The 11,468-nt window shown below is 39.8% G+C and overlaps 1 protein-coding gene across 1 annotated transcript; it reads right to left on the bottom strand.

Annotated features, from left to right (window-relative positions):
• Nucleotides 1-880: 880 nt before the first annotated feature.
• On the bottom strand, nt 881-10,928 carry FAM111A (family with sequence similarity 111 member A). Its single transcript, XM_036258970.1, has 5 exons — nt 10,880-10,928; nt 9,370-9,470; nt 8,449-8,487; nt 5,068-5,151; nt 881-3,015 (listed from the first exon to the last, which is right to left on the bottom strand). Exons 4-5 carry the CDS (start codon nt 5,143-5,145, stop codon nt 1,300-1,302), a joined length of 1,794 nt encoding a protein of 597 aa, XP_036114863.1. The 5' UTR covers nt 5,146-5,151; nt 8,449-8,487; nt 9,370-9,470; nt 10,880-10,928; the 3' UTR covers nt 881-1,299.
• Nucleotides 10,929-11,468: the final 540 nt, after the last annotated feature.

Here is an 11,468-nt window from a genome sequence, read left to right as displayed (position 1 = left end):
CCAGAGAGTCCCGAGTTCGGTTCCCGCTTGGGGCACATACCAAAAAAAAAAAATTGTACACACTTATAGTAGCTTTATTTATAATCACCAAAACTGGAAGCAAGTAAGAGGTCTTTCAAACGGTGAATGAATAAACAAATTGTGGTATACCTATATAATAGAACATTATTCAGTGACAAAAAGAAAAGTGCTATCAAACCATGAAAAATCACAGAGGAACTTCAATTACATATTGCTAAGTGACAGAAGTCAATCTGGAAAAGCTACATACTACATGATTCTACTTATACGACATTCTGGAAAAAGCATAACTATAAAGACAGTAAAAAGATCAGGGGTCACCAGGAATTCATGGGAGAGGGGAGGGATAAGTAAGTGAAACCCAGGGAAAATTTTAGGATGACCTTCTCTTTAAAACCCACAAGCCCAGTCTATTCATTACAAATATATCACATTCCAGCAAAAGAGCATCTCACAAAACACCTGATCAGTAGTCTTCTTGCTAAAGTCATCAAGAACAAAGAAAGTCTGACAAAATGTCACAGCCAAGAGGAGCCTGAAGAGACAGAACAGCTGTGGGTAATGGTAGGTACCTAACATTATTGGATGGGACCCCAGAACAAAAAAAGGACCTTTGTTAAAAACTATGGAAATCTGAGTAAAATAATATGATTATAGATCTTATAAGATATTGCCCTGTCCTGATAGTCTATAAATACGGGAGTAGATATCACTCTTTGAATTTCAGAACACCTCTATCCTGACAGTTTTAATAATATGAAAATTTTGGAAATTCTTAAAGATTTTGAGTTAATTTCTAAACAAGCATTTAGCTCCTCAGTTAAGATGAGCTGAAACCCTAAGTTTTGCTACCGGCTGACTCACACAATTTCAAAGCACGTACTTTCTATCTGCCAGACATTGGGCATAATGAGATGAACAAGTTTTTAATCCTGCCTTCACGCAACAGAATTTAGGGAAAGATATTGAAAGTAAAAAACAAAACAGTGGTTACACTACTTCCAGTGCCCTAAATCCAGTTATCACTTAATCTAATCATTCTTCACAATGCTTGACTTGAAAATAAGGATATAAACAGTCTACCTCATAGAGCTGCTACAAGTGGTTTCTTCATGTGCTTAGCAAAATGCTTGATGCATAGGAAATGGTCAATAATATAAATTATTGTTATTGATGAAATTAACCATTTTGGAATTTAGAAAACTACCACTGCTTCTGGAATAACACTTTACAGGTAATTCTCTTAAAGCTTGGAAACAGACTGAATTCTTACTGTCCTCACTCGTCATCACTCATCATGTCTACATCCTGCTGAGTTTTGCATAATTCTTCAAGCCATGTTCCATAATTTTGTTTAATATGATGGATGATGGATTCCATAGTAGGGCCAAACTCAATGATACTGGAAAATCCAGGTTGGTAGTAATTAGGGAAGCCAGCAGCATGCATGGCCACCAATGAACCTTTTGCATCAAACACTGGGGAGCCAGAAGACCCAAAGAAAAAACTGGTGTTATAGGTAATCACATCAGGTCTGGGAACAATTGCCTGGAAACTTCTTTGAGTGTACATATGGATATACCGCATATGATCATTGTAACCCGCAGCCTGAAGATGTTCCTGATATTTCTCTACTCGCTGACTCTGAGGAATTATAACACAAGCATCAGTAGACTTTGCCTCTCCATCTGGATGGCCAATAATATATATCAACCCATTAAGTGGCGCAAGACAAATTCTATCATATAGTCCCATAGGTACTTGATGTCCATTTTCCTTCAGTTTCAGAACAGCATAATCAAGAATTTCATCACCTATCTCCAACCAAGGTTCAATGGAAAAGTAGTTATTTTTTTCATGACTGTCTTCGTAACCAAATGTCACCCTTACACACTGACCAATTATGTCTCCCCACTTACTTCGCTCTACCCCTTTTCCCACAATGTCCATTATTACATGCCCACAAGTTAAAATGAACAACTCTCTGAAAACAAAGCAGGTGGCAGAACCCCTATTTCCATTGTTGTCCCATGATATATACCCAACTGAGTCACTGAGCCGAGAAAGAAGTTTGAGTGTTTTAACTGGGGTAGAGTTTTTAGTCTGTTTCCCAAAGTTTATTTTATGTGCATGAAATAATGATTTCCCATTTCTTCTTTTCATGTCTTTCTTAAACTTTTCTCTAATTTTTTTAGTTTCTCCTTCCAAGCTAGGGTATTGGGCCACAATTTCTCCATTCAACACACAGGTGTTTCGTTCCCCCAGCTGAGAATTCTGAGGGGCTGCCACATCTGTCTCCATCTCAAGCTGAAAGAGCTTGCCATCTAAGTCATCCACTTGCTGTGTGCTTTCTACCACAGAGTTCAGGTTTTCAATGAGTCTCCAATCACCACTCTCCAGAAAGGAAAGAAATCTGCCATCCTTGCACACAGCGTCCTTGATGGTTTCTCCTTTATAAGCAAAGACGCAGAGTGTGTACCCGTCTTTGTGAAGTTCCCCGAGTTTGACGATCCTTTTTCTCTTCTTCCCAATGGCGTGGATAAAAAATTTGACACAGTCAGCTGGTGCCTTTTCATGCCGGCCAACTATCTGGTTCTCATTTTTCTCCTTACTTTTACTCCGAGCAAATGTAATTTTCAGGTGGCAGTTATCAGGAAAACAACTGAGGGGCATCCCAAGGTTTATGAAACCTTTAATTGCTTCTATGCCCTGTACCAGCATTTCAATGCCTTGCCGAGTTTCTCTTTCTATTTTGACAGCCTGAAGGGTGTCAAGTGCCACAGATAAGCTATCCCTCTTATCATGCGTGAGCATGTGTTTCATTTCTTTGTGTTTCTTGTGGTTTACATCCACGGTAACATAAAGTACCTTATTTTGGGATGTAGCCTGGTCATTGGGTCCATGAGCCTCGGCATTAGCTGTATCTTTTCGGTCTTTTCTGGAGTCCATCTTCTTTTGAGGAATACTAGGATTGTTCTCTTGTCCTTTGTTGACCTAAAAGAAAATGTTAAAGACTATAAAACTGTGTATGCAACTCTTATCCTTTGTTTTTCTTTGTAGTATGCAATTCATAAAATTTCTATAGGAAACCAGAACCAGTCTCCAAAGGCCAGTGAATAGAATTAAGTCAGAGTTTGGGAGCCAAAATATAAGCTGAGTTTCCTGTCCCATCAGTTAGATATGCTTTTAATACTGCTAGACTGGTGCCTTTTTCTGAGAAACATGAAAAACAACTGTTTCTAGGTGGATCAAACACAGAGATGCTTAAAAGTCTACCAATTCTCTTACAGAGTTCTATCAGGTCTCTGTATAATTTTTACTTTGTCTGACCACAGTGATGGATTGCACCAAAAATTTGTTCTTAAAGCATCAAACTTAGCAAGAATAAGGTACCATGGTTTATTATTGGGCATTAAATGTTAAGCAAAACCATCATCTGTTAAATATTTGGTCATAATAATATAGTTATTTCTAATAACAAAACTCTGATTCACCCAACATCGATCATACAAAGAACTCAAATCATTTCCTTTATTATATCAATTAATTCCAAAATCCTATGGAATGAGGGACAACAAATATGGCATCCCTGTCCTTTTGATGGAGAAACTGAGGCACAGAAAGTTTTTCCTGTAAGTACCTTTCTTAGGGTTACATAATAACCAACGAATGAAGAGAGTATCAGAACTCCAATACTTAGTCCAATATTTTTTCCACTAGACTACATATTCTTTTTTTTGGTAAATTTTATATCCACAATTCCTGTTTTCATAGGGCATTCTCTTAAACACCGAGGAGGGGGGAGGGCAGAGAAATTACATAAGGAAGATTCATCAAATAGCAGAAATTCCATAAAAAGTTAAGAGCATTGGATTCCTATGCCTAAAAGATACATATTAGCCAAGAAATATTCATCATGGCAACAGATGCCAATTGCTGGTCATGGGAATAACAATGCCAGGATTGTTGCAAAGATTAAATGTAATGTCACGTGTGGCACTGCCTAGCACAATGGCTGGAACTATTGTGGAAAGAAAACTTTTAGTTTCCTTCTTTGTAATGGCACTAATATTCTGGATAAAAACAAAAGAAGCATAAGGTAATATAAATTTATTCTGGGGACACGTGCAAACTCTGCATCCCTCCAGCCTGATGCCGTCAGAGGCTCCTGGCCGCACAGCCCGTGGGGAGACTAGGTATTTCCAACTAGTCAAAGGATTCTTGGGCAGATGAGTTTCAAAAGGGGGACGTGGGGTTTTACATGGTTATTGGCTAGCACTGTCATAGAGTGGGACGGAGAATGGAACTAGGCTTAGCTTGGCTTTTCTACATACTTGGATGCCCTACTTAGAATGAGCATAAAAGACAAGTTAAAGGCTTCTAAGTTGCATTCTCAAATGCTCACCACCTCTCAGCCTTTTTCATAATAAATCCAAGGAGCATTTTAGACTCAAGAAAGGATAGGATGATGTAGTATGATAACAGAGCCCAGTTAGTACAAAGGGCCCCCACTGAAAGTAGACGTAAGTCCAAGTCTTCATTCCACTACTGCCTTAGGAAGCAATGCACTTCTTTCTTCCCTTTATAAACAAACTGAGGGTAAGAAAAGCTTCCCTGCTTGCCTAATAAGCTTTAGTAAGAATAAATATTTTAAAATGGTTTCATAAACTGTAAAGCCCTACACAAATCTATTATTGTTATCAAATAGATCAGCCATATCTGCACAGTATATATTTTCAAGCTATGAAATAACATCAATTTTGTTTTTATTCCACGTTTTACTGTAATACATAATATTTGCTTTTCACTATTGTTGTTTAGGAACCGTTACAGTAACTTTTTTGTTAAAGGCCTAGATTTTTATGAAAACTCCTCACCGCCACCCCTCAAAATGGAAAGAATAAAATGAATGAGAAAGATTTTAACTTATTTAACATGCCCAACATTCAATGAGGCAATTTCTTGGCAGGAAGACTAGAAAACCCAGGGTCAAGGATGGCTAAGTCTAATATTCATATATTTTATAAACAGTATTAACAAACATACCGGAGGGAAAAAGTCCTTAATTTTCTTAGTCTTTGTATCGCATGAGACCTTCTGTGACCTGCGTTTCTTAGGGCTCATCGTGGCCTGAAGATGAATAGACAGTTCAGCTGAAACACTAAAAAGATTCAAGTTACAGCAGTATCGTCATAGCAATCATTAATTGGAGAGGATAAGATTAATGGGAATCCCACAGCCTACGTTTTCCTTCAGTTCCCGCCTCGTCCTTCTCAGAGATGTTAACTTAGCAAGTAGACAGTTTATCCACCAGCTATTATCACTCTAATAATAAAAGTTCCCCTCGATAGAAAACAATACTGAATATTTTACAAAAATTATCTCTAATTGCCAATTCCCACAGATAGCATGCAAAATAGGTATATCAGTGTTTGTAGTCGGAGAAAGTATAACTCAGGGAAGGTAGGTGACCTCCCCAAGGCCAGAGCTACAAGGCAGAGATGAAATTCAAAGGCAGGTATATACGCCCACAGAAGGGATCGCAGAAAGAGAATTCAAAAGTGTGTTCTAGTTACACTGATGTTAAAATCTGGCCTCCACTTCAGTTGGATATGGCAAGGAGATGGTGTAATTCTAGGAGAACAGGTGGGAAAAGAATCATAAAGGCAAAATAAACTTGTAGTGAGCATTTGCCTGGGAAGATAGGAACATTAGTTACTGCTTTAGTTTTTGTTGTTGTTTGTTTGTTTGTTTAAAGAAGTATTTTCCCCTCTCCCTTTCCTCTGATGTCTCCCCAGAGGAGAATGAACAATGTAAATAAAAGAATGAAATCTTCAATAGTGATAAATGCCACTAGAATGGAAGCCATGGAAGGGCAGCAACCGCCTGTCTTCAGTATCTCAATAGCTCACACAATGTCTGTCACATGGCAAGCCCTCAGTAAAGATACATTTAAGAGATACATTCCATGAATGAATAGAGTATGCATATGATGCACTATGCTGTGTTCTACCTGCTTTTCATAAACTACCCAATGTAATTCTTACAACCCTGTGAAACAGATATGATTAATCCCATTTTACTGGTAAAGAACATGAAAACTCAGAGATTAAGCTACTGACTCAAGGTCATAAAGCTCCAGAGAGTATACTTTTGATTATAAACATTTTCAAATAGAAAAAAGGCAGTAATTTAATGAGCTTCCACATACCCATAATATAGGGCTAAGAACTGCTCTTTTTTTTGTATGCAAATTGTATCATTTTAAAAAATTTTATTAGATGATTTTACAGTTAGAGACATCATGACATTTTAACCCTAATTATCACTTTCCATCTCTGAAGATTTAGGACTTTTTCTTACATAATCACAATACTAATTTATTCAGACCAAAATCCAACTGCGGTACATAGGTTGTCTTTAATTATTATATATCTAAAGTTTATTTTATTCTAGAAAAAGCATTGATTTGCCAAAGAAAACAGAGCAGTTGTTTGCAGAAAGGTTACCTCCTGGTTTGCTTCTTTATGTTGTTGCTTAATTTATGCTCTAGCCCCTGTTGTTCTTGTCAAGTAGAACTTATTTAAAGACTACGTTTTAAAGAAAATGTGGTACATGCATACAATGGAATATTACTCAGTCATAAGAAGAATGAAATCTTACCATTTATGACAACATGGATGGACTTAGTATTATGCTAAGTAAAATAAGTCAGACAGAGAAAGGCAAATATCATATGATTTCACTTATATGTGGAATCTAAAGAACAAAATAAATGAACAACCAAAACAGAACTAGAGAATCACAGATACAAAGAACAGACTGATGACTGCCACATTTGGGGGGGGGGGGCACTGGGTTAAAAAGATGAAGGGATTGAGAAGTGCAATTGATAGTTACAAAATAGTCACAGGGATGTAAAGCACGGTATAGGAAAAGAGTCAATAATATTGTAATAGCCCTAGCCGGTTTGGCTCAGCAGTTAGAGCATCAGCCTGCCGTCCAGAGAGACCCGCATTCGGTTCCCGCTAAGGGCGCGTACCTTGGTTGCAGTTTGTCCCCAGCCCTGGATGGTCGTGAGAGTGGCAGCTCTCGATGTTTCTCTCTATCTCTCTGTTCCTCTCTCTCCCTCCCACTCTACCTGGACAAAAAATGGGAAAATGTCCTCAGGTGAGGATAAAAAAAAATATTGTAATAACTATGTATGGTGCCGGGTGGGTACTGGAAATATCAGGGGGAACACTTCATAAAGTATATGGTTATCTAACCACTATGCTACTCACCTGAAACTAATACAAAATAATAATGAATGTAAACTGCAATTGAAAATAATTTTTTAAATTGAAAAGCATGAATAACTAGCCTCTAATTTAGCTGTTTCTTAACTACACTAATAAATATCAACTTTAATTTCTGAGGTAAAAGGATAAATAAATAGAGACTATGTTTTTACTCTCTTAACCATTCCACTAGGCAGCGGGAGCCCCGGCTTCATCATTTACTGGGAAAGAGCTCAGGAAACTCACATCAGCCTCTTTCAGCCTTAGCTCTTTGTTTTTTGTGGGTTTTTTTGTTTGTTTGTTTGTTTTTTGTGCTTTGAGCATGCATTACTTTTATTTTAAACATAATTTATTTAATGGTGAGTTTATATAATTTTTAAGCAATGGCTACATTTTACAACTGGTTCTCACAGTTTCTGAAAACTCGACAGCTGGCTCTGTATAAGCTGCCGGGTTCTTATTCCCACACATCACTGTCTCCAAGACGGAAGCACAAGGTGAAATATTTGAAACTTTCTGAAATATTTAAACCATAACAAAGTAAAAATAAGATGCAAATAACAACAACAAAGGATTAATTTCTTTTCTGGAAGGCAATTTAACAATACACATCAATTTAACAATACACATAAAATATAAGATTTACCAGTTCTTTGACCAAGCCATTTCACTTTTATTCATCAATTAATTAAGCAAATCTTTTGAGAACCTATTGTGTGCCAGCAACTTCTTTTTTAAATTTATTTTTATTTTTATTGAATTTATTGGAGTGACAGTGCTAATAAAATGATATAGGTTTCAGGTGTACAATTCGCCCAACCTCTCTCAGCCTTAGTTTTCTGTTTGTAAACTGAGACAATGATGCTATTTGAGATACCAAATATGCAAGTGCTATATCAATGTTCGTTTTTGTAAAACCACCTGCGTTCAAATTTCAGGTTATCATTTACTAGCTGCTTGAATTTCGGCATGTTAATTAATACTGTACCTCATTCTCTACTCCTATAAGATGGGGATAGTGGTGAGATCAGAGTCCCTTACTGTGAAGAGTAAAGACTACACTGAATGTAAACACATCAGAACAGTGCCTGGCACATAATAGGTTGCCCAGTAAATATTACTGTTGGTATTATCGTTATATACTTACCACAGGGAGACTTTTCCAACAGTAGAGACCCTGGGGAAACTAAAATGAGATTTATTGTTTACTGAGGTCATGGAGAGCAATAATTGCACAGAATTTTGGTAGTGTTTCAACAGGTGGGGAGAGCAAGGCTGAGGTATTTTTTGAGATTTTGAAGTCTGGTTTAACTTTGGTCTTTAACGTTGGGGATTGGTTAGGATAGGGTAAGCACTGCGTAACAGTTTAGCCTTGGTGGAAATAATAAGGCAAGGGCTTGGGGGCACAGGTTCAAGACTTGGAATGTAAATGGTACTTGGATGTTTTCTGTTGAAGAGTGGTTGGGTCTTTGAGGATGTTATGAGAATAAATGATAAAGATATTTGCAAGTTTCAAGTACCTGGGCAAGTTTCCTGGAATAGCAGATGTATGTTGATGACAATGGTGGAGTAGTAAGTCATATGAATGTAACTAGCAAGCTATGTGAATATAGATGGTTTCATTTCTCTCAATGCTGAACGTGCCTGAGGACGTGATCAACATTCGTCACATAGAGGATTTTATCCTGGAAAGAAGCTCACTCTGGAAAACACATTTTAAGTGATATGTGTGTTACTGTTTGTAAAATGTACTGTTTGTAAACACATTCTGTAAAACAGAATTCAGACACACAGAGGTTGATCTCAGGAAACATTTCTCTAGTGTTAACTGGGGTCTTACAGACACATCAGATTTTAACAAGCTCTCCCTTGGGCACTGCAAAAGAAACACATCTCTTTTTACTTTACTCTCTGCTCTTTCTACGTTTCCAGGGACAGACCGTCTTTCTTTCGGTGTATAGTTTTTTCCCACTTCCTCTCCTCGAACCTGAAGTTTTTCTGCATTGTGCTCCGCTAATGAATTTTCTCAAAACCACAGGTTAGCCGCTGGACCCAAGGGGTAATTCACCTAAGAGGAGAGTCTGTTCCAAGCTGCAGTCACTGGCTTGCAATGAAGATTTCCAAGGGATCTTTCCCTCCAGCCAGGAATTCCACGTTCTGGGAAGGTACCTGCAGTGGAGAGCAGGAAAAGGGTGTGAGGACCCATCGGTAAGTGGATGGCAAATCCCTTGGGTTGGGGGTCTGGAGGTCACGGTGGGTGGGGCTTGAGAGCGAGCAGGAAGTAAGGAAGCAAAAGGCAGAGGTTCACAGCAGCTGGGCCATTGAGGAGGCCACAGCCTTTTGCAGGGGAACCTGGTTCAAGAACTCCGAGGTGGGGGTGGGGGCGGAAACTAGGCTTCTGGGTGCCCCCAGAGTCCCCTCTTCGAGGTTTGGCAGGGGAGGAGGCCCCTGGACTTAGCCTGACCTCTGCAGGCAGCACCTGCTCTAACTCACAGGAGGCACTGGTCAAGGATGGGTGGGTAGGAGTGGCCTTTGGCAACCCCGCACTTTCCAAGGGGTGGCATTCCCAGCAGATAGAGCAGGCCTCAAGACAATGACAATGAAGAAGCTTCGAGTGCAGGTGGAGTGAACAATTCTCTAGACTTTCATCCATATGTACAGAAGTTTACGATTTGCAGGATCACTATATGGACCCCAGGAATATGCCTCACAAAGCTGACAATCAAGGAACTCGACTGGAAAGGGTGAGGGGGGATGGACAGACACATCTGTGGACCATGAGGAGCTACATTCAGATGTGATGGAGAGATGCCCACTACCCAGAAATTCTGGACTATCTTGGAGTCTGGGGTGGAGGGGCACATGGGTGGGCCTGTGGCTGAGACTACTAGCTTACGCAATACCCATTATCCCTTTGTTCCACAGTAACAGAATTGAGGCTGGGCATCTGGGCATCCAGAATAAACATTTCACAGCCTGATTTTCAGCTAAGTGAGCTAAGTGACCAAGTTGTACACGTTGGATATGAGCAGCCATGACATGCAGTTTCTAGATGGTGTCTTTAAGAGAAAGACGCGTATTCTCTTTGTATTTTCTTTCCTCTCACCCTGGCTGTGGCTTGGGTGGGAGGTTAGGAGTCATCTTGACCACCTGCATGTTGAGGATTGTGGGGTAATCTGATTGAAGAAACCTAATACCTTGACACCCTAGGATTCCCACAACCACAGAGAATTGTATATTTAGACTACTACATGACGGTTAAGTTACTATATTAAGCTACTATTTTATTTTTGAAATTCAGCAGTCATGCCTATATCCTTTCTAATAGGCAACTGCTTCCTGAAACAGTGAACAGAGCATGAGAACAAAACTAGAGCACATTGCTGGGAATACAAGCATCTCCAGCATCCGCCCAAATACGAAATTAACCAAGCTTCCTAAACAATCAAAAGTGATCAGGCATAAAAGAAACAGGACAATATGGCCCATGATGAGGAGAGAAATCATTGAACCCAAACAGACCCAGAAGGGACACCTATGACAGAACTGGCAGACAAGAACAGTGAGGCAGAGGTTACCTTGGATTTCTGGCCAAATGCAGTGACAGGGACCGGATGGACCCTCCTGTCTGAAAACAAAACAAGACAAAATGGGCAAAATATATGGAATCTTGCTGGCAAGGAACTGGACACCATGCCGTTAGGAACAGTCATCAATGAAGGGGACCCTGTGGTTTCTGGGGGTGACTGCTTGGAGACATTCCAGGCCAGGGTGCAGAGAGGGGCAGCCAGGCAGAGCGGGTTGGAATTCCTGTTTTGAGGGGATAGAGCTGAGTGAGAGACCAAGGTGGCGGGAGTTCACAGGTCACAGAGAGAACTCTGGGTTATATGCAGAGGGCTCACCTCAGGTACCCAGCTGGGACAAGGCAGAGCTGCAATGGTGGAAACTACCTAAGGGCAGGAAAGAACCCTCCATGCTAGTCTCCTCTAAGAACTCCAGGTCCGACTCAAATGCAGAAGAATCTATCACAGAAGCAGAGATTGCGCCCCAACCATGCTGGAGACGCCTGCACCAGGACTCCAGCTTAGCAAACTGAAACTCAGCTGGTTTTCCCGGAATCGGCCTCCCAGCTGGAATCGGAAAACCTGCGCTCCAGGAGGGGCACTA

The sequence above is a fragment of the Molossus molossus genome, unplaced genomic scaffold (genome assembly GCF_014108415.1).
Source record: "Molossus molossus isolate mMolMol1 unplaced genomic scaffold, mMolMol1.p scaffold_m16_p_13, whole genome shotgun sequence".
Lineage (NCBI taxonomy): Eukaryota > Metazoa > Chordata > Mammalia > Chiroptera > Molossidae > Molossus > Molossus molossus.
The sequence above is the reverse complement of the archived record's forward strand: the minus strand, read 5'-3'. Positions and strand labels throughout refer to the sequence as shown.